Source organism: Scardinius erythrophthalmus (assembly GCF_964197995.2).
Source record: "Scardinius erythrophthalmus genome assembly, chromosome: 1".
Classification (NCBI taxonomy): Eukaryota; Metazoa; Chordata; class Actinopteri; order Cypriniformes; family Leuciscidae; genus Scardinius; species Scardinius erythrophthalmus.
In genome coordinates this window covers 52,472,701-52,496,722 of record NC_138221.1, presented here as the reverse complement: position 1 = coordinate 52,496,722, position 24,022 = coordinate 52,472,701, and the positions used below count along the sequence as shown (strand labels likewise).

Sequence of the window (24,022 nt, the reverse complement as noted above, 5' to 3'; positions counted from 1 at the left end):
TGCATTCTTACTGAATAAAATTAGATTTCTTCAAAAAACAACAACAAAAAAAAAAACAACCTTGAACAGTTAGTGGTCATTCTTCACAATCACAATGTTGTGTCATACAGGTCAAACAGGTTTGGAACAACATGAGGGTGAGTTAAATGTTCAGTTATGCCTATAACCTTGTGCAATAACAGTAACAACTTCCAGTCATGTGTGATTAGAATTAGTCTTTTTTTTTTAAAGAGTCTCCAGAATCCGATTTCCCAAGTGTTTAGTACTATGATCATCTCGTAAGCCTGCATGATAACTAGGAATTTATATGAAACTATGCATGGAAATGAGAGCTGGAGTGATTAATTGAAATACATTCAATTGCCTGCTTGGCTGAGGCTCCAAATGCAGGATAAAATCAAAATCATTTCTTTGTTCTGAGATAAACCCCGTATTTAAAAGATTGTGTTAAGTGTTTAGCATCGGAGCGTGCCGTCTTCTACTTAAGCACGCATCAGAGTCTTTCATGATTTTCATTGTTCTCTTTCCTGTGAGCTTCCTTCCTCTTTCTCCCTGGGGTTTAGATATATCATTGAGTCCCTGGATGCAAACTGGCTTAGAGAGCATTAACACGTACCTTTCGTCTTTGTTAAAATTGTTTACAGTTTTTGCACTTGCACGGCATGATGTATGCAGCAATAGATGTACTCATAATTTCCTAGCAAAAGCATCCATGTTGAATGATTTAGCTCACAGAAATGTATGAGAATCAGAGGAAACTAATACTAGCTGCAGTAACGTGCGGAGCAGCGAGTGAAGAGAAAAAGCATTAGGGTCACAAACTGAACTACTCGGAGAAAACTCGAGTCAAACGATTCAATAACAATAATGAAAGTTCACTTTGAGATCTGTCAAAGATATTCAGTTTGTTTCCAAATTCCAATATACTCCCAAAACCTAAAACTAATACACTATATGACCAAAAGTTTGTGGACACCTGAAAACCAAACTCACACTCTTAAAATGTTCTATAAGGGTTCTGTCAGGTGCTTGATATATAGACCATTTTAGGGGTTCCCATCATGGGATCATTTTATGGATTTAGTTTTAATTAATTTTGTTTTTATTGTAATAAATTTGTATGAATTAAGCAGCTTGTAAACATACTTTATTAAACATGAAAGTATTATGGAATAGTTTAAGACATTTCTCCTTATAAAGAGTCATTTGGGCATAAATGTTTCTTTAATATATTAATTTAATCTGATCTATTTATAACTGCATTTAAACTTTTTTTATATAAGAGTGGGTATGTGCTTCCTTGCCTTAATTTCAAAACTTTTGGCAGTAAAAAGTTTATCCCCCCTAACAGCTTCCACTCTTCTGGAAGGTCTTCCAATAGATGTTAGAATATGGATGAAGGGATTTACTCCCATTCAAACACAGTTCTGGCTCACAATCACACTACTCTTGGCCATGCAGTGCATATTCAATATGATCCTACTCTGACAGTTCTGGAAACAAGTTAGGAATAAACTGAGGTCTCCAATCAGAGAAGATAGGAAAGCAGATCAGGAGGAGATAATGTGACATATAACTTTAGCTATTGAATTAATACACTCTGTCTGCCTTTATCAAACTTTTTGTGTGTATATCAGGATCCTTCCACAGTCTCCTATCATTGTCTGAGACCACCGATGCTCTAATCTGTTTCTGAAACAGATTCTTCTTCTCTGTGTTTGGCAGGTGGACCTCATTGTTTGTGTATATTTCCACCCTTCATCTGTGTTTCAGCTGAGGATCATACCCTGTTTGGCCCATAGCTGTTATCCCTGGGTTTTGCAGAGGACATGGATGATTAGCTGAGGACAGAAAGAGCGGAAGCAGAAGAAACGGGGATGGACGCTTCGCTTCTGTTAAGGTCAGACGGCCGACGACTGCTTGATGCTGTGGAAACTGACTCGCGTTGGAGAGGTGGGAATAGACATGGCCCGTGCTACCCGTGCCCGAATGGAGTGCTTATCCTGCCAGCGATGCCACCGTTTACGAACTGCTGAGCGAACCTACGGACACACAAAAAAAGACACTTTACTATTAATATTAATAATTGAATGTAGCTCAACTATAGATAAAAACGTTTCACTGCAAGTTAGTAACAAAACGTAGCTAACTCCGTATATGAGGGGAATAACATTTAAATAACATACTTATCAAATGACATAATTCACATAAAACAGCAGTATTGATTTGTCACACACGCATGCACACACACACTAGTTTCCATGTTTTATGGGGACTCTGACTGCCCATAGACATAATGGTTTTTACACTGTATCCCCTTACACAAACCCTACCCCTAATCCTAGCCATCATAGAAAACTTTCAGCAATTTTAGATTTTCAAAACACTTTAATTAGTATAATGTAAAAGCTGTTTTCCTCATTGGAGAAAAAAAAAGGTCAATTTACTTGTATTGCTATATTTGCGGTGACATTTGGTCTCCATAACGCAATCTCATAATCTCATAAAACATAAATTAACAATAAACACAACTAGTAAAACTATAATATATACATAGTTCTACAGGAGGCACAGTTAGGGTTAGTGTTGCAGTTTTTTTTTTTTTAAGAAAGCTCTGAATATCAAGTCAAATTATGTGAAAATGACAAATGACATGAAAATGGTCAGACAAGTTATGAATATTTGATGTAAACAAAAAAATGGAGTGACTTTAAAGTCATTCGGCCTAATTTATTAATTACACTAATGTTGTCACAAATATGTTCTATTTTGGCTTAGTTTCATTGTGTTTTAGTACTGTTCCTGTTTGCCTGTGTGCCCTCTAATTTGACCCAGTTTCCTAGTGTGTTTGATTAATCATTCCGTTCACCTGTCGTACGTTAATTACCTAATTTAGTATGTGCATATATACTCTGTTTCATTCAGTTCTTGGTCCGGTTTTGTCTTTGTGTAGTGGATGTGTTAAACTATGTTTCTGCCCTGTATCCTGTGGATTATTGGATTTAAAAGACTATTTCCTTGCATTCTTCATCTTTGTGCGCTCTATATAGTCACCTGTGATGAATGTATAGTTCTGTCATTCATTTGTCAAACATGGCAACAAAGAGCAGCATGTATTTTCTGTCAAACCTGTCACCGGTCATGCTACTGCTCGTCACAACAGTGCTAGAATTTGCATTACATTAACCTTGTCAGATGCTTTAAAATAACAGGAGAAAGAAGTGACAGTTTTGTTCAGGTGTTCAGGTCTGTGTTCTTATATTTAAATACAAATTTCTTATTCAAAATATTCCCAATTTAACAATTTTAACTTTTATCTTTGTTCAAAAAGATTTAATGAAAAAACATAAAAATGTGGGAAGTTTTTAAAATATATATTTTAATCTTCGCAATGAATTAGAGTTATATTGAAATGCAATGTGTGGGATTGTTATGCGCATGATGGAAGAAGTTTTTCTTTTTGAATACCACACCACTGTATTATTCATCTTCATTGTGAAGAGTAATATTAACAAGACTAATAATGACTTACAGTGTATTCTGACTTTCTCACGTGTGAGTGAGAAAGAGCGAGAACAGGTGTATATGTGGTTACGTGGGCAGGGAAAGAGGAAATAAACATGTTAACATGCGTATCTGTGTGGGTGCATGTGTGAGCGACTCTGTGTGTGTGTGTGTGTGTGTGTGTGTGTGTGTGTGTGTGAGGAGCATATACGTCAGAGAAAAGAGGTTTAATTTAAAGCTAATATAGAGAAAAATATGGACAAAGTGGGTGAGTGAGAAAGAAGGTAGTATAATAAATATATTTATTATAATATTTATAACATTTAAAAATAATAATTATAAAGTATTATTATTATTATCATCATATTATGAATGAAACGATATAATCCAATAAATAAATATACATTCAAATATACAATGCCAGTTCTGAAATGGAACTCAACACTACGGGCCCTATCTTGCACCCAGCGCAATTGACTTTGTACACCGACGCATGTATCATTCCTATTTTGCACCCGTGCAAAGCGCGCTTTTCCCTCCACAGAAGCACGTCGCTAAACTAGGGAATGAACTTGCGCTCCCTGGGCGGTTCAGCGCAAAAAAGGAGGTGTGTTCCAGCGCAAACGTTCCTTCATGCTATTTTGCAGGTTTAGAAAACAATTGCGCAACTAACCAGGAAAAAATAGTTTAAAGTCAGTGGCGCATTGCGCATGTTATTCATATGCTTTTTTAAGGGCGCATGCTTGGCCATAATCAATGTAGCGTGTGCACAACGCGCATACACTTTGATTCTCTCATCTACACAGAAGCAGCAGTTTTCATTTTTGCAAATCATACATTATTATGATAGATAGATAGATAGATAGATAGATAGATAGATAGATAGATGATAGATAGATAGATAGATAGATAGATAGATAGATAGATAGATAGATAGATAGATAGATAGATAGATAGATAGATAGATAGATAGATAGATAGATAGATAGATAGATAGATAGATAGACAATTATTATAAAAGCATACATCTAGCTTACACATTTACCCAAATTATCATACACCTTTTTAACCGAAGTTAATTTGGGTGGGTTTCTCCATCCCCAGCGTCCCTGACGAGAGCGTTGCTCTCCTCGGCTGTGAACCGCTCCTGGTGTGCGCCTGGCAAATCCGCCGTTACAATAGGAATCCGCTTTAGAAAAAGCGCGTCTGCTCTTAAAGGGAATGTGAGATGACGCTCTGATTGGTTTATTTCACGTTACGCCCAAACCACACCTGAATAATGAAGCTACTTCAGACCAACCCATTTTAGATTTGCGCCTGGCGCAAGAGTCATTTATCCCGCCGGGAAAATAGCAACAGCGCCAAGACCCGCCCACAAAGTTACTTGCGCTTTGCGCTTTGACACTTGCGTTTCAGATCGTTAAAATAGGGCCCTACGTCTTCGATTGACACTATAGGGAACATTACCAGCTTGACCGGTGTCTGAAGCACGTGTGTAAACATGACAATTTTATTGGCCGACGACAGTCCATGACGTCATTGCCGGAGTGCCCGTGAGTATAAGAGGGTGTCTGCAATCTATGTCATCAGCTTTGTCTTCTGGAGCCGTTTGCTTGTATTAGCACGTTAAAGGCGATCATCATCTATTAACACTCAAGCAAGTGTTTCAGGAAGTGTGTGCCTCCATGTCCCAGGTTTTGTGTTTGGGTGAGGAGCATGTGCATTAATTTCTCAATGGTTCTGAATGCACCCATTGTGAGAAATTCACAATGACTATGCTCTGTACGCACTTGGTCCTATTCTCGAGGGATATAGGACAAGTGTTTGAGCCCCGCAGCTTGGGCCCCTGAAGTTGTGGGGATCGCAGGTCAAGCTGGGTGAGGAGTTGAAGAAAGGTATGGCTAAGTCAATGGCTCAAGTGATTTGCTGGATCAGGATCTATTGTCTCTTATATCTTCTGATTTAAATCTTTAGTCCTAAAAATTGGAATTGACACGCCCATTAATTTGAAGATTTTCTCCTAAATCGGCAAGTTAAGAGCTTCTTTTAGCCATAATATATCTTGTGAATACGGCCCCAGATCTGGATTTGGATCAGGACTTGTCAAAGGTTAGGATAATCAAATAATTAACATTTAAATCACACCAGTGTGATATATGCCAGCAATGAAACCCTGCATCGTTTGCATACTCAGCATAGTATCATAGCAACCAGGGGACCCTCTCCCTAGCAACCAAATCTATGACATATCCTTAAAGGCCCCCTGAAATCAAAATTGAATTTTTTTAGGATCCCAGAGGATATTGTTTATTTCGAGTCGGAGTGACTGTCAGGCACGTCCGAAAGTGAGTAACTTTAGAAAACTGGATCAGCACTGACTCTGTTTTGAACGATTCAGTTCGATTTGTTGACCTGGTTCGACTGGTTCACAGAAAAAGAAAAAAGTTCACGAACCAGACATCACTACTGTTGTCACGTCACGGAGCAATATGGGTTGGAGATGTGTGTTCGGTTGCTCAAACGCTCAAGTTTTATTCCGTTTTCAGAATTAAATGGTTAGAATTTATTCACAACTTATTCACATTTATTAAATCCAACGTATCAGCGCTCAGATTCGTTTCCATGGAGTCAAGTACGACTCGCTGTCAGTGAGGTAAACTAAACGCTATTAGCTATTTGAAAAGGCGGAGGAGCCATTCAAAATGTCCCGCCTTAGCTTCCTGTTTCAGTGGAAATTATGTAAACGCATCATACAAAGCTGCATTATTCAAGGCACTTCAGTGGGCCTTTAAGCTGTGCTGTCAGAAAAGGTTATAGGTTTATAGTCCTTTGACAACTAAAATGCCAAATACAGGGGAGGTAACCAGAAGCCGGTGGTCGAACCAAGCGTGTGAGAAAAATCAGACCACTTTAGACAGTAATTCGGAGGGGGGGCGTTTTACTGAATCAATGTGTTGGCTTTCAGAAAGACGGGTCTGAGTACTGTAAAAGGTCTCTCTCTCCACAAATCAATGAGATGGATGTCAGAGTAAACATTTAAACCTCCTCTCTGTCTCCACCTTATTTAATGTACTTCTTAGGGGGCCTGTCTTCGAAACGGTTGGCGGTCAAATATCTGTGGGCGCTCCAATGCGCAATGGATAGTGCACAGCTTCCACGCCGGTTGCTCTCTGACCAGATTGAGGTTTTGATTCGTAGTCACCAAAGCATGTGTCAACAATGCTGCCTGCACTGGAATTTAAACCAGTAAACACTTCACAAGCCGCTGAAGCAGAAAAACATGGAAAACTTCCAAACATGTTTATAATTCAAGTCACTGTTATTCACGCTCAGGAGCTGAAGGATTTTATATTGAGTAGACTTGTGTGTGTGTGTGTGTGTGTGTGTGTGTGTGTGTGTACTGTATACACACACACACACACACACACACACACACACACACACACACACACACACACACACACACACACACACATATATATATATATATATATATATATATATATATAATTTAGTGGAGTACAAAAGTCTGAGATCACTAGTGAACTGAATTATCAAAGATAAAATATTTTTTCTGCATTCAAGGTGCATAATTGGCTCAAAAATCTGAGGGGCTGCGGTTTGAATGGGCATGAAATAGTTGCTGGCAGCCCGTGGCACAGCATGAACAGTTGGCCATGCCTGTGAGGGTCAAAGGTCAGTCTCCACAGTTGATCAGAAGTGAACAGTAAAGCTCTGGTGCTGTATGTAATTAACTTCTGTGGTGGGTGTCAAGTGAGGGGTTCAGAAGATCGAGGAGATCAAACTCAATCGCGATCAAAAATCCATCTAGAAAAGAAACTTCTTACTTTGCTCTAAGAGCTTGACTCTCTCTTTTTATGTTTTTCTGTAAAAACATAAAACCCCTTGGGTCAGTGACTGCTGACACTTAAAGCAAGGTTTCAAATACAGCTTTCAGAGCTTTTGCTGAAAATAATCCCTGAAATTCTTTTTTTCCTTTCAGAACGATAAAAAAACTCTGCTTTCCCAAGTACATGTACAAGAAGGATGTAGCAACAAAATACATTAATACCCAAAACCTTACAAAAAACTCAAAAGTTTACAATGATTTTTAAAGTTATCATGCTTTTCACTTTAGAATACTGATCCAAAATTAGTAATTGCTTCTGAAGGATTTGGTAAATACTTGAGTAATTACTAGTGGGTTCCCATGATCTTCACTTCAGAATTAATTAATCATTATGCATTATTCACATTCATTATGAACCTGTATATAGTAGTTCTTAGTAGTTTTCTAAGAGTTATGAAAAAATAGTAGTTATTGATTAGCCATCGTGAACTACCACATTCGACTAAGCACTATTACTTGCTAGTTTTTGTAAGTTAATAGTAGTTACTAGAGTGTTAATAATGCAATACTAATTTGTTCCTGTGTAGTTATTAAAGGTCCCGTTCTTCGTGATCCCATGTTTCAAACTTTAGTTAGTGTGTAATGTTGTTGTTAGAGTATAAATAATATCTGTAAAATTATAAAGCTCAAAGTTCAATGCCAAGCGAGATATTTTATTTAACAGAAGTTGACTACATCGAACGCCCAGTTTGGACTACATCCCTCTACTTCCTTCTTTAATGACGTCACTAGAACCGTGTTTTGACTAACCTCCGCCCACAGGAATACAGGCGTATTGATGGCGAAATGTCAACAGGCGTGGTTGATATCTATAATCGGATACCGCAAAAGTTTACTTCGAAGTTGTTAGTTTGCTCTGTCCATTTCACCACGGACTGTTTTTCTATGGGACAATATCAAGCAGGCTTCTCTCAGCATTTCATACTGACGAAGGGGGCAATTTCAACTATATTCCAGCAAGCGGTAAGTAGTGAGTTGCTATGGAAGTAGCGATCAACTTCACAACGTTTCTCTTAGTAGGATGAAAATAATCTCACTTAAACTGTGATTAATATACAGAAAGCGATCAAAGAACAATCCCTTTCCAATCGCCCAAGCTGTCAATCACACAGCGCGAGTTTATCTGGACACTTGCCGAAACTCGTTATGAAATCAATGACGCTGTTACACTGCACAACGAAGCTCTTACTGTACTTAGCTTATGTTTGCATTGGTGAAATCATTAGTGAGAGTGCAGAAACTGCGTTGCAATGACAAGATCTTTTTTCACGCGATCAACAGGCTGTCATCTGCTCAATGCTCATCACTGCAACCTTTTATGTGATGGGAATAGATCTAAATACTTAAAAAACTTCTCACGATTTGTTAATCCCGATAGCTGTAATAGTAAAAACGTATAATAGCTGTAATAGTAAAAGTTTTCCAGATAGTTCCACATGTAATGCCAGATATTTCATATGCAAGCATGTCAGCCAATCACAGCAGAGGGCGTTTACATTGAAGTCTCACAGCAGACACGCCCCTTCAAACAGAGCGTTCAAATCAGGGGATGAAATCAGGCTAGGAAAAATGCCTTTTATTTCTAAATTATTACAATTTTTTATCTAAAAAACATACTAACATTATAAGGGCACCCCAGGAAACATTCTAAAATAATAAAATAATCCATGCAATGGGACCTTTAATTAACAGTATTCTAAAGTGTTACCGAACCGGTCGAAGCCAAGCTATTAAAGCTATACTCAAACTTCACTAATTCTCATGTGTAATTTGTATACCTTATGTTCTGATCCTAGAGTCTTAACGTGAATAAACATCCATTTTTAATCCATGCAAAAGACATTTTGGACATTTTGTTAAAAATCTGCAATGAACAACAATAAACTATCATTTTAAATAGTTTTTACCTTAATAAACTGCAATGCAACACATTGAGAGAAAGTGAACAAATGAAAGAAAGTGCTTTATTGCAGTTCCAAGCCAGATCATTTTTGGCTATCAAAAAACTTGTGGCAAGTATTTATTATTGTAGCTGTAATTCAGTACCACAGGCCTTTGAGTTCTGAACATGTTTGCGTAGACACATTGGAGCCAAAGGCACCTTCTCAAGGTTCATAACATCATGCATCAGACATCGCGGTGTACCTTTCATATGTACCGGGAACAGATCAATGTTATCACTTTGACTTTAAGCAACACTGTACGCTCTACTTTGCTTGTGTATTCTGATATCTATCTGTGATTCAGGGTGACCTCAGATCAAGCCCCACACTTTTCTGCTTCCCTTGAACTTAAAATGACAAACAAAAGAGCCCAGACGGATCCGATCCTGGATCCCTTTACAGCACCTTTAAGCGTGTTCACTTAGAGGGACAACATGATGCCTAAGATGTGCTTACGTCTGAAATCTGGGCACAGCGCTAAAGAGTAATATTTTGGCTGGAAATTCCCAAAGGTTTACAGTTTTTTTTCAAAGGGCATGTAATACAAGCCAAATTTAGACTTCACAGGAATGAATATTTTATGAGTGGAGTAGGTTTTTATAGTTATAGACTGCCAGAAGGATGGCTTTGGGTTAACGGATAGGGTCTCGATGTGATTCTTTTTTTGGCCAGGTCTCATCGGGCTGCCATGGTTGAGGAAATCTGAATTACCCGAATTACCTAGACTGTTTTCGTATAGCACTTCAAAGAGACCCATCGCTGTTGTAGAACTACGAGTCAAAAGCAGAGGGCAAATTTGTGCAAAAAAGGATGCAAACAGAAGATCGGGAAAAGAGCTTTCTTACCTCACTGTTCAAAAAGCAGTAGAACACTGACACAAAGAAGCCCTGTAAAGAGAACGAGAGACATTTACACTTTATAAGATACATTTTTTTTTTCAAATAAAACTCAAATTTCACATACAACTCTATTTCAAAGTCACCATTCACAACCCATTTTTATCTCAGATATTGTCTCAAGTTAAACAGGATATTCAATGTGAAATGGAACAAATAAGAACAATTTCAACTCTTCCTAAATTATTAGCTGTCAATCTTAAATGAATCAATTAAAATATGATAAAAAAACAGAAAAAAATGTGAAAATGAAAAGGGAAAATGAAAATGAAAATATGTGAAAATTACATCATCACATAAGCTGTCCCACAAAAAAATAAACACTCCAAAACACTTGTGTAATACACAGCTCATCAAAAACAACAAAAAGCCAAAATTCATATTCATATGATTTTGTAAAAAAGAGAACCAATTGTCAACCTCTCCCTTCTGAATCTCATTCATCAAATGATGAAAAATGCATAGACTTATCTGAGATGGATAATATTAACCCTCCATGGGATGATTCCTAATAAAATTCTTTGAATTAACCAATAAAGAGTTTTATTGTCATTATGTGACCCTGGACCACAAAAACCAGTCGCATGGGTCAGTTTTTTGAAATTGAGATTTATACATAATCTGAAAGTTGAACAAATAAGCTTTCCATTGATGTATGGTTTGTTAGGATAGGACAATATTTGGTCGAGATTATTGAAAATCTGGAATCTGAGGGTGCAAAAAAATCTAAACATTGAGAAAATCTCCTTTAAAGTTGTCCATTTATGTTCGCGGTTGTGCTGCATTCATTCACACAAATAAATGTTTTATATATTTACAGTAGGAAATTTACAAAATATCTTCATGGAACATGATCTTTACTTAAAATCCTAATGATTTTTGGCATAAAAGAAAAATCTATCATTTTGTACAATACATACAATGTATTGTTGGCTATTGCCACAGATATACCCATGCAACATGTGACTGGTTTTGTGATCCAGAGTCACATATGGTCACATTATATCCTGGTGGTTATTTTAAACTCATTTTCTGGCATGGCACATGTTGTGGAGGACAATGGAAATTGTATAACAATAATGCCCCACAGTAAGCATTTTTCCACCCATTAAAAAAAATTCAAATGAGTTAATTAGTTTCCTTTATTTTAAAACATTTACAGTTAAATTCATTATTTGATTGTTATAAGGAACTGTTAAATTTGTTCGTTGCCTAATATTGTGTGACAGTGGAATGGATAGGGATAGAGACACTATGGACAATATTGCATTTGTTATATTATGGGTAACATTTTAATAACCGCATGCAATGAATCATTAGTTAAGCATTTATAAATAGTTAATTAATCATTTATAAAGCATTGTCACTACATTAATAGACATTAGTAGTTTAAAAATACAGCTATAAATGCTTTATTCTTGATTTATAAGCACATCTATATTTTGTTTAATAATTGTATTTTCATACTTTATTAATGATCAAGTTATCATTTCTAAATTATGACATTATTTACAAAACAGTTATTTAGGAGTTGTCAGTGGTTCATAAGATCTTTTAGAAAGTGTAAGTAAATGATTAAACTACTTAAATGTACATTTATACAGACATCTACTATGTTTTGTAACTACCGAGTAACTATTATATGTCTAAATTATAAGATGTTAACTATTTTTGCGAGCTCATTAAATGTGAGGATTATTTATGCCTCGTAAAGCTCTTACAAAGGAGATTTAAAGGCTTAGTTAAAAATAGTTAACATCTTATTATTTATAGACATATAGTAGTTACTCAGTGTGTTAACAAATGCTTTATTAACAGGCATTCTTACTGTAATCCGTGATTAATTCAGGTAGTTATAAAACATTTAGTGGTTGTCAGCAACCAATCAGCTGCGCTATGTAGATGATGATGCGATAGCTACCAAATTGAGTCAAGGACCTATCAGCCAGCGCCATCTAGAGTTTCATGCCAGAACTTGGTGGTTTTTTATTTATTTATCCATTATTAAATGATCTGCCTTTTTAGTATTTTATCAACATGTGCTGTTTTTGACATTAAGTAAGCTTTGAGCTTTTTATAAAATTTAATAATATTAAAATCTGTTTTTGATGAATTTCTTTCCATTGTCAAAGTGTTGCCTCCAAGCAAATACCTAAAAAGGACCTCCTCAAATCGTAATTTTCAAAATAGTTATTTTATTAATGAGATAGTTTTCAGCATAAGATCCGTTTCAGTATGTTTCAGATTAATAAACTGTTCAGCATGTTTGTCGAGAGCACCCTAACATACAATTTTCTGCACAGATGAATTATCATTCCCATGAGGATTTGGACAGATGTGGGGCCAGATGAATCTGTGGAAAACATGGCTTCAACATTCATGAGAGACCCCCGGGTCACACCAGGAAGCAAATGGTGCAAAACAGGATAGAGTTGACCTTGTGTGCTTCGGATGACATGAAAAACTGTCGACTGATGTGAGAAATGCAGCACGAGGAAATGGAATGACGATTTCCGAACACGTGGGCGAGACTTCATAGAAAACGAAACATTATAAAACATTTAGCTGTGCAACTGGTTTGACCTGATTGTTTTTTGCAAAAACAAATGCATTTACTGATTAGTAGCAAGAGCTGCACCACTTCAGCATGTGATGTTTCAGCACAAAACCTGCATCTTATTCATTAAGCATCTGCAATCCATTTTAACCAAGAGCTAAATGCAATTAAATAGCACTGAGATGTATATTTAGATTCTGTCATTGTCATTATATTCAATGCAAATTAGGCTCATTAGTGACTTATTCAGACTTATTCATTAACTCAGCAGCACTTATTTTTTGTGTGTGTAAAAGACAGCATGTGCAAATAAATAACTCTTATTTATATTTACTCTTAATAACTCTTAGTGGGTACAATTCATTCTCAGAATTTCCACCTCTGAGTTGTAAAGAATTGTTTATCACAATTAATATGGGTCAAAACTGTGCTTGTTTACCTGAAAGGACTCAAGGAAAGAGTTGAAGTATATGAAGACAATCTGTGAGATCTCATCCTCGCCAGGGTTGACGAAGAACAGCATGTATGTGATACCCAGCAGGGGCAGAAGAACCAGTGTGGCTTTTACTGCTTTCCTGTGAGATTCAGAGAAGAAGAGATGAGAATATGGAAACCAGATTTTTAACCAGATAACCAGATCATTTCTGCCCTACTAGTTTTAATAAAATAATAAAACATACAAACAGGTTTCCAGAACGTTGTGCTAAAAAAATAGACACAGCTTTAATGTTTTAAAGATATGTTAAGACGGGCTTTAGAGGAAATAAGTTTCGTGTAATCTAATCTTAATGCCAGCATTTACATTTACAGTGTAACTTCTCAGATTTTCAACCTGCTTTGTATTGTTACAATGTCGGTAGCAGTGGATTAGCGTCTGGGTATGCATGTGCATATGGGTCTGGGCGCGTTGGAGCCTGCATCCAGGGCCGTCGCTAGTGGGGTAAAAGGTGGTGACAATTATAGGGGGCCCCACAAAATCTATAGTTATATTATATAGGCCCCTGTTGTATGAATAATTCTAATATTTATATTAGTTGTATGCCTGAGGTTTAAATGAAAACCACAAAAACATGCAATTTGGTAAAATATTTTTTACAAATATTCTCTTACCTCCCTATTAATGTTAGTCTGATTTAAGTATTTATTAATTATTCAGTCAGTGACAAACATCAGATGGACCCAATAAAATTGTAAGTCCCACCCCAGCTTGTGAACAGAACCAATCAGAGTTGAGGCGGCAGCTGCCTGAAGTTAACGATGAACTTGGTGGAAGAGCAGGAGATTGACTGACAAAATGTCGGGGAAAAGAAAACATAAATCAGGGAACCAGAAACGCCATGAAAAGAAAGAGAGGGAGGCCAGGAGAGTTGTTGTATCCCAGTCGATCAAGATGTTCTTAAAGACAGGTTGTATTGTTATTTCGCTGGGAATAAGAAAACTACCATCTACAGCCTGCCGGGTCCTGTCACTCATCATTATCGGTGCGCTCCACAATCGACTGAATGATTACGTGGTCAAAATTCCTCTCTTTTTACACTATTGTAAATAGAGTTAAAAAATTGACACGAGTCACGACACATTGCATTATGCACCTGACCTGCCGGCAAATGATGTATTTATTACATCAATAAAACACGAATACACACTGCACTTGAATGAATACATTTTAGCTTTCTTTATTAAAAAATAAGACAATAAATGACTTTATTTTTTAAATTTGACTGCATTCTTGTCAATTTATAAATGTTTACTTTTTGATTTATGAATTATAACAGACTGATTTTGCTGTTACTTTTTAAAAATTGGTTTTATTATTATTTAACAATTTCTTTTTATTAGTTGTAATTTTTATATAAATTTAACTTTTAAAATAAAGGTTTTACAACAGCATCACCTTTTTCTGTTATACTGTATGTGGGCCTCCATGCTCATCTATTATACAGTATATGATATTGGTGGAGGGTGGTGGGGGCCCACATCAATATTTTTTCAGGGGGCCCCGAATCCTCTAGCTACGGCCCTGCCTGCATCCATAAAGCTATGACGTCATTCGCTTTCACAGAGATCAGAGATCGTGCAGCACACACACAGAAACATTTAGGAGTAGAGAAACCTGTTGTCAACGCTGCCCGCGACTTTATAGCTTCATTACTGAAACTATGCTACATTATATTTCTCAGCAACGAGATGGAAGCATTGCTTTTTTTGATCACAGTAAATGCGGTTTGATATTCAGATTTATTTTGGCTATAAATCCGTTGTGTGCTGTCATAGATGCATGTCGTTATTCATGATTTGTGAATCCTCTTAATTTCCATCTCCATCTTAATTTTATAATGCATACACTTAGAAGACTGAAACCAGTGTCATCTTGACCTGCTTAGATCCGCTTAGATCCATCTTGATCCGCTAGTCAGGAAAGTGAAAAATAGGCAATCTTCATGTTTAACATCTATTTCCAATAAACACGCAGACAGAAAACAGGCTGTGCCAATGAATAACGCTCCAAGCCATTAGATAAATCAGCTTATACTTTTAAAAATGGCCATCAAGTCAGCTAGTCAGTCATATTAGGCTCAAATAGACTATTTGTGAAATATTTCACAACACATTTTTGGTCAGTTAACCATTCCTTGAGTCTTTTACTTCACTATTCTGATTGGTGAAATCTTTCACAGTAAAATTTTTGTCAGTTAACCCTTTTCTGATTCCTTCACTTCACTGATTTGTGAAAAGTTTCACAGTACAGTTTTGATCAGTTAACCCTTTCCAGAGTGCCTAACTTCTTTCCACTCCCATCTGCATTTTATGGGATTGCACTATCACACTAATTCGCCCTGTTTAGTAAATCTGGCCCTATGTCATCTAATTTTTTTCTTCAAGACTGGTCCTTACTTTGTAAAGTCATTTACATAAAAAGGAAGATTGGTCTAATTTGTAAGTAAGACAGATTACCTCTCGTCTAACTGCTACTATAGTTGGTCAAACTAGTTCTTAAGACTTAACGTAGAGGCTAAGTTTATGCAACTGGCCCCTGATTTCCATTTGATTGACAAATATTATTAGATTTAACACAAATTTAGCAATATATTCTACATAAAATATAATTAATATAATATGTTTAGCCAGGTGGTGTCTGAATAATGATACACAGAGTAACGCCACAGTTGCTGATATACAAAGAGTTCAACGCTATGACATTGAGATGAATCTGGTTTAATCAGTATGTATTGCATTTGCTATGGGCGACTGACTGTGACTGTAAAGGACATTAGTCATAGCTGAAGGGAATATGAGTTCACAGAGAGAGAGAGAGAGAGAGAGAGAGAGAGAGAGAGAGAGAGAGAGAGAGAGAGAGAAGAGAGAGAGAGAGAGAGAGAGAGAGAGAGAGAGAGAGAGAGAGAGAGAGAGAGAGAGAGAGAGAGAGAGAGAGAGAGAGAGAGAGAGAGAGAGAGAGAGAGAGAGAGAGAGAGATCCTCAACACATCAATCATCCATCAATCCCTTCCTCTCTTTTTTACACAACAGTTTGGCACAGCAACTAACAGCTTATTATAAAGTTCCAGAACTCAGAACAGACACAAAACATGATTAAATTCAGCATCTCAGTCTGCTCATCCTCCTCCATCTACCCAACAGGAAAGCCAAATCACAGCGTGCAATGTTAAAATATCACATTTTAATATGCAGACGCAACTAGATGTAAGCCATTTATATGATTTACCCATATAGTGTAAACAGTGTGTACCTATTAAAACTGCTCTGTTAGCCCGAGCCTCCGAGCCTCCGAGCAGCCCAACACTGCAACATTTGCTTACACAATAGAGTTATGCTTTCCAGATTAATAATCTAGCTCTAAATTCTTATTGTAGGCCTATGTCAGCAGTTGTCTACTATCCTATCCTTTTGTATTCATTACTATTTTACATAAGGAGTTTAGGATAAGCGTCTGAGGTTAAGTAACATTTTCTACACTCATTTTGAGGGAAATTATCCAGAATTTTGGCTTTAAACTTTGTAAAATACAGTACCATGTTTGGTGTCATCAGCCATCTATAGTAATGCTGGTCTTTTGAACTTTCTATTCATCAAAGGATCCTGAAATAAATTATCATGGTTTCCACAAAAATATTAAGCAGCGCAACCTTTTTCAACATTGATGACATTTTTCCTGAGCATCCGTGCTTATTAGAATGATTTCTGAAGGATCATGTGACACTGAAGACTGGAGTAATGAGGCTGACAATTCAGCTTTGCCATCACAGGAATAAATTACATCTTTAAAAATATTCCAAAAAGAAAACAGTTTTTAAATCATAATAATAATTATAACAATATTACTGTTTATGTCAGGACCACTACCGTCAAATACGATTGACAATTAGCATACAGTTTGGATTGGCGGTATGGTTCCGTTCTGGGCGAGAACTCCCTGCGCATCCATGCAGCCTATTATGGATAAGAGCAGGGAGAGCAGCAATAACCCCCCTTGGGGTAAACAGAACAGAACCAACATGAAAGTTTGCAAATATATTTAATTCAAGATTTTAAAGTATAACATAACCGAGAATTTATTCTGATTCAAGGGGAATCAGAGTGCCAAATCCTGACTGACGAGAGGAGGAGCTTGGGATGGAGGAGGGTAATTAGCTCCTGAGAAACGCGATAGCAGCTGATAATACTGAAGGAGCTTATATATGTATACGGTGATAGGCGTCGTATTCCTATAGGTAGACGTGGATCAGCTGAGGGTCAGCTGATGCGAGCTTAACTAACGTGACCTGCCAGAACTGACGCTATGCTTGATTTTACTCTATTTTTGATCAAATAAATGCTAAGTGCAGCTTTTTCAAAAACCTTTGAATGGTAGTGTATATTGCTAAGAGTACTACTAAACTCATTTGGTAGGTAACAGCCTAGTTTAATTAGCCAAAATTTTTAATAAATTAAAACCTATGTGGCAGGGGCATTTTAAGTCTCCTAGCCCTACAATGAGCAACCTTTCTTTTGGGATATCTCACCTGTACTGAATGGTCTCTGAGGTAGTGGAGGCCCTCAGTTTAGTCATCAGGATCCTCACAATGTTGAAGAGAAAAATGAAATTAATCTAGAGATGGAGAGAAAGATAGAGAGAAAAGGCACTCGATTTTACACACTATAATGGCAAATATGAATTATTATCCATATGAAATTACACACATAAATCATGGAAGACATAATAAGACTCATGCGAAAGAGGAAGCACCAAACAAATAAAAAATGCTAAATTACTTGTACACACCAAGTCTCATGAAACGTTTGTGTAAGTGGACATGAATCAAGACTGAGCTGACTCACCAGTAGGACCAGTATCATGGGACCCTGGTAAATATAATCAGTGTAAATGCCGGCCCGCTTCCCAAACCAGCACCTGCACAGAAAGAGTAAGATCCCTTACCTAATGATGAAGCACCTAAAATTATTATAAAGTATATATAATATTTTGACCCCGTTTCTTCAGACAGCATAACTGTTTATCCGTGTAACAATAAAAATGGATTTGGAGATAAATGTTTATTATTATAGTACAATGATTAAACAAGCCTAGTAAAACAAGTTCAGTAAAGTGATTAAAGACGATCCACTGGAAAATATATATAAAAGAAGCTTTTCCATAAAAAGAATAGAAAGAAAAAAAGCAAGGAAGAGAAGGAAAGTGTGTCCCTAGGGCAGATATGCACCAGATTTGTTAATCTTACAGTTTCAGTTGGGGACACGGCATAATCAAGACTGTCTCGGCTGAGTGTGTCAGTTTTACAGGAAGGGAGGAACATCTGGCTTTTGGGATACGTCTGAATGGCAAAATGCTGTCATTTGTGGAGCTCAACCAAAGAGATGCACAAATTCATCTAGGTAAAACAAGCCTTTTTTTTTTTTGAATGCGCATGTTTAAAAAATACTTTTCTGGGGTCATCTACATCTGGTTTGGGTTTGCCCTTAAGGTCAAAGAAAATGACATTGAGATGAATTTGGTTCAGGCAGTTGGTTAAGGGCTAGACTAATCTGGCAAGCCTCTACCAAGGGATGAATACATTTTCAAAACTGAACACCCGGAGTAGATGTACAGCCAATCTGTGTACACTTGTATGTTTAGCTGCATTTTGTAATTAGCATTTAGCATTGTTTTTTTCCTTTCTGTGCAGAGCTGTGACCCATTTTTGGCTCACAATGCACCAATGGAGAAGCGCTGCTCCACAGTGATCAGCAGATGTAAGTGAGAAGGTAAATTAAAGAGGTGTTAAGGACTGTTAAGAGAGACTTTTTAATTATGCGGAAATTAATTTGTTTAGTTTGGTAGCACCCCATAGGCTCTGTTTAACAACAATTCACATATTAAATTTAAATTTGGCAATGTTTCTTCTTTTCTATACACAGTCTAAAGGAAATAAAAAAGTTCACTTTTTATCCATCCACCCATCATCCTTCCATCCAATCATCCATCCAAAACATCCATCTATCCATCCATCCATCCATCCATCCATCCATCCATCCATCCATCCATCCATCCATCCATCCATCCATCCATCCATCCATCCATCCATCCAAACCATCAATCCATCCATCCATCCATCCATCCATCCTTCCATCCAATCATCCATCCAAACCATCCATCCATCCATCCATCCATCCATCCATACATCCATCCATCCATCCATCCATCCATCCATCCATCCATCCATCCATCCATCCATCCATCCATCCATCCATCCATCCATCCATCCATCCATCCATCCATCCACAAATTATTACTACTTTCTTGTGACATAATGACACAATAAATCTAACTAATGTAACTATTATTTAATTCATATTATACATGGTAAAACTATTAGTATTTCACGTGCAGAAGACAGTAAATCTGCAAAAATGGAGAAAATATTTTTATATATTACAATAATGCCATATTTCATGCATTTAACCCCAAAGCCTGGACAATGGACATTATATACCCCTCTACCCCAATTTAATATAAATAAATGAACATTTTTCACAATGAAACATCGTTTCTTTGTAGTGTCCCATCTTGGGACTAAAGAAGTTAATGTGGGCTTTAGAATATCCACCCTAATCCATTCTCTAAAAGTGTCTAATAAAACAATTTTTCGTTTGTTAGTCAGTTGTTAGATTTATTATAAAGTGTCTTTTTATTTAGAAGATCTTTTAACTGTATATATCAAGTCTTGACTACTATTGAACTATTGAACTGGGATGTTTACATCAGTGTCACTCATCAATTCCGTGAGTAGCAGGCGTTAATTAGCATCACTTACTGAACGTTTCTCTGGCTTTACCATGTATCGATTGTTTAATGAGCAAGACAAGGATAGATGATGGAGATAATTCGGGCTAATCTAACCTTTAATTGCTTTTATTGTAAATGAGATGAGTGAGTTTGTGTGAGTAGAGTAAAATGCAGATATTATACAGAGATAAAAAAGGAAGAAAATGACAGAAAGCATCAGCAAACTCACTTTTCATTGTCATAGTACAGCTTGCCAATGGCCCATGCAACGATAATGGGGAATGGAATACCTTCGGAAAAAAGCAGAGCAAATTTCCACTCACTTACTTTGAAAATCAAAGACATTGTACAAACAGTATAATTGATACTATTAAGGGACTGTGTGATAAATCCTCGGCAATGACTCATTTGCAATGCATTTTTAATGAGGAAAATCCAAGGCTTGTTTATTCGCATAATAACTCGCCCATGGTTCAGAAGAGAACCTGATCAAATTGCAGTCCTCATTAGTGTAATTATCTACTACTTTAGCTGTGTCTCTTTTTCAAGTTATTAATCAAAAGTAATTTAATCAATGATGTACTTTAAGGTGACAAACACAGCAAGATCAGGATTGTGCATTACATGAACTAAGAAAGCAAAAACAGGTCAGTTCTGATTTTCTGTCGCCTTTAAAGGGTTAGTTCACCTACAAATTTTAATTCTGTCATTAATTACTCTTTTTAAAAAATATATAATTTACTCTACTTTCGTTTATCTTCGGAACACAAATGAAGATATTTCTGTCCTTTCATTGACAGCTACGCAACTACCAATTTGACGCTTCAAAAAATAAAGAGATTTGTAAAACTAATCCATATGAACTGAGTGGATTAGTCCACATTTTCTGAAGAGACACGATCGCTTTATATGATGAACAGATTTAATTTAGGCTTTTATTCACATATAAACATTCATCAACACACACATCAGTTATGATAAACGAAAGCTCAAGCATGTTCACTTGACGTGTGAGAACCAGGTTCATTCTTGTGTTATGCAGCTTGGTTGAGCTTCCACAAGAGGTTTATTCTCACGTGTCAAGCAGGTATGGTTGAGCTTCTGTTTACAGTATGTTCACTGATCAATGTTTAAATGTGAATAAAAGCCCAAATTAAATCTGTTCAGCATATGAAGTGTCTCTTCAGACAACTAAACCACTAAATTCATATAGATTATTTTTACAATCTCTTTCTGAACCCTTTGAAGTGTCAAAGTGGTAGTTGCATAGCTGTCAATGGAGAGCACAGAACTGGCTCAGATTTTATTACAAATATCTTCATTTGTGTTCCGAAGTCTTACGGGTTTGGAACAACCCAAGGGTGAGTAAATGATGACAGAATTTTTCAATCTTTAATCAAAACTACTTTCCTCTTTCACTGATGTCTTAAATCCAACCCTACATATGCTATGTGACACAGCAATACTTTAGATTATGTACGTATTATGGGTTGTGTATTGTGTGTCACGTTAACTTTAAAGTAAACGGACATGTTCAGGGTCATTCTATGAAACAGGTGCATGATCCAAAACTGGATAATTTCCAGAGCTGTGCATCATGGGATACTTACACCAGCCTATACAGATGAACATCCATTTCCTCAGTTTGTCTGTGGAGTATGTCAGTACTATGGCTGTGTGCAGATAGCAGCCCTCTCCAAACATCCAGAAGAAGTTGGTCACATGGAAATAATTATACGCTGCTGTGACCAGCCTGCACCAGATCTGAGAGCAATGAGAGAAATCAAGTTAGATGAGAAACTGTCCTAAATTGTACCTTAGGAGATCACCATCCCACTTCTTGTAAGCATTATCTGTTTTAAAATGCTTTTATTTTTATAGCTTGAGGAAATGAAAGCTTGTGTGTAATTACGTATGTGTGGAATGTCTACTCTTTATGATTGAAGCTGAATTCAAACACCAAGCAGGGGATAAAACCTTTCTACTCCAAAAGAAGGGACATTACAGATGGCTGTGGGGTGTGTGTGTGTGTGTGTGTGTGTGTGTGTGTGTGCGTGGGGGGGGGGGGGATAATGGATGGAACAGATTTAGATGAAAGTATGATAAAAGCCAGTGGGTTATCGCTTCTCATGACAGGACTATCAGAAGTACAATACCTCTCAGATGGTCCTATCTGAATATCAAAATATTTATGGGTTTGACAGATCAAACGTAGTAGAGAACACTGCAGAACGTTAACTGCAGCACAAATCATAAGGTTTCATATATAATCTTTAAAATGTTCGAATTTTTTTATAGTAAATATTATAGGTGTATGAATGAAATAGTTCCTATGAATAGATAGTTTATCAGTAAATACTGAAGTAATAATAACAGTGTTTATATATATATATATATATATATATATATATATATATATATATATATATATATATATATATATATATATATATATATATATATATATAAGAGGTAAACCCTGCACCCCAAGTATGTATTTTTTTATATTGGTAAAAATTCTTAGACATATACTTTGGCCCAAGATTCTCATCTTTGATGATTATTTTGAGTGTTTGGGATTTTTTCTTTAACAAAGTAATAGGCTGGATGGAAATGTAAAACTGTTCCAAATATTGTATGGACTTGTCTTAGCCACACCCACATATCAACCAGCTGTCCTTGATGATCCAATAATCCCCACTATTTTAAGAATACTTGTTTGAGCAATTGATATGTGTCCCAAAGAACACTGTTAACCCTAACGCTCAAAATAATGAATTGGTTTGAGTAGAGCCAACTCAAATTATACAAATTAGTTCCATTAAATTAACTTTTATGAGTATTTGGAACTTTCTTTTTCTTTTGAGTTAAAAAAACTGACACATTTTAAGTTGAATTTTTTCATTGTTTTGAGTTCTACAAACTTGTTTCTTTCAATTCAGATAAACTTAAATTTAACTGAAACTGGGCTGAGATTTCTATTTCCCAGCATGTATTGCCATGACACTCAAAAGGGAGAGTAAATGCTAAAATGAAGTGTTATATAATGCTTTTTGTGACAAATTAATGTTAAGTGGGAGATTGAGTATTGTTTAATGTTTTGTTATGCTAGTTTAGAAGAGTTTCTGTTATGTTGGGTTTGTTGAGGGGTTACCATTATGGTGTCGAGTGGAGCATGATCTTGGTTTGAGAACAGTGTATGTTAAATGTTTTAAATTGCTGTACTCATTCAGCAAGTGCCATGCTATCAAAGCATTGTGTTACCAATTAGCAAAATAGCATTTATTGAATTAGCTTGTTAAAGCTAGCCAAGTTTCCACGACAAAAAAATATTTAAGTTGAGAGTACTGATAATTTTAAGTTGTGTATGAATTAGCTTACTCAAATATTTCAAGTTAAGAGCAATAAAAAAATATGTGTACAAAATAAAAATCTGCAATTGTAACTGTAAATGTAACTGATTACCTCAAATTATTAGCGTTTTGCCAGTTTATTCGGGATTACAGTGTAAGAACTGATTTTCCTGTTAAAACAAAACGCACCCTGCAATAAAGCAGTAAAATGCACAATGGACAGAAGATAGCAAAGAGAGAGCACAGGACACTGTCCTTCTTCCTTATCTCTGCATCCCCCTCTCCCTCCTCTTCTCCCTCCTCAAGTCACTGAAAGGTCATATATATCACATATGGTATATCTTGTGAATATGTTGTTTTTCCTTTTCATGTTTGGTGTCATTTTAAAGGGCACAGTGCGATTGGTAAAATGGTCTTAATTTCATTGCAGTCATTGGTTTAATGAAAAAGATTGAGAACTTAGGAGAATCCTGTATCTCTGGCTGATATCTCTTTACGATATCTCAAGAAACCAGGTGCTACCCCCCTGGGGTACATGGATTGGCCCAACCAACTCTAAACAACATTTGTATAACCCC

At 36.4% G+C, this 24,022-nt stretch overlaps 1 protein-coding gene across 1 annotated transcript in view; it reads right to left on the bottom strand.

Moving 5' to 3' along the window:
• Window positions 1–1,107: 1,107 nt before the first annotated feature.
• The window catches only part of crhr1 (corticotropin releasing hormone receptor 1), a 160,003-nt gene continuing 137,088 nt past the window's right edge, over window positions 1,108–24,022 (bottom strand). Inside the window, exons 8-14 of the mRNA XM_081386353.1 lie at window positions 21,702–21,855; window positions 20,321–20,381; window positions 18,147–18,219; window positions 17,831–17,916; window positions 13,250–13,385; window positions 10,203–10,244; window positions 1,108–2,042 (exon numbers count right to left, since the gene is read on the bottom strand). Coding sequence (XP_081242479.1) covers window positions 1,902–2,042; window positions 10,203–10,244; window positions 13,250–13,385; window positions 17,831–17,916; window positions 18,147–18,219; window positions 20,321–20,381; window positions 21,702–21,855 — 693 coding nt within the window. The 3' untranslated portion in view covers window positions 1,108–1,901. The remainder of the gene's footprint in view (window positions 2,043–10,202; window positions 10,245–13,249; window positions 13,386–17,830; window positions 17,917–18,146; window positions 18,220–20,320; window positions 20,382–21,701; window positions 21,856–24,022) is intronic.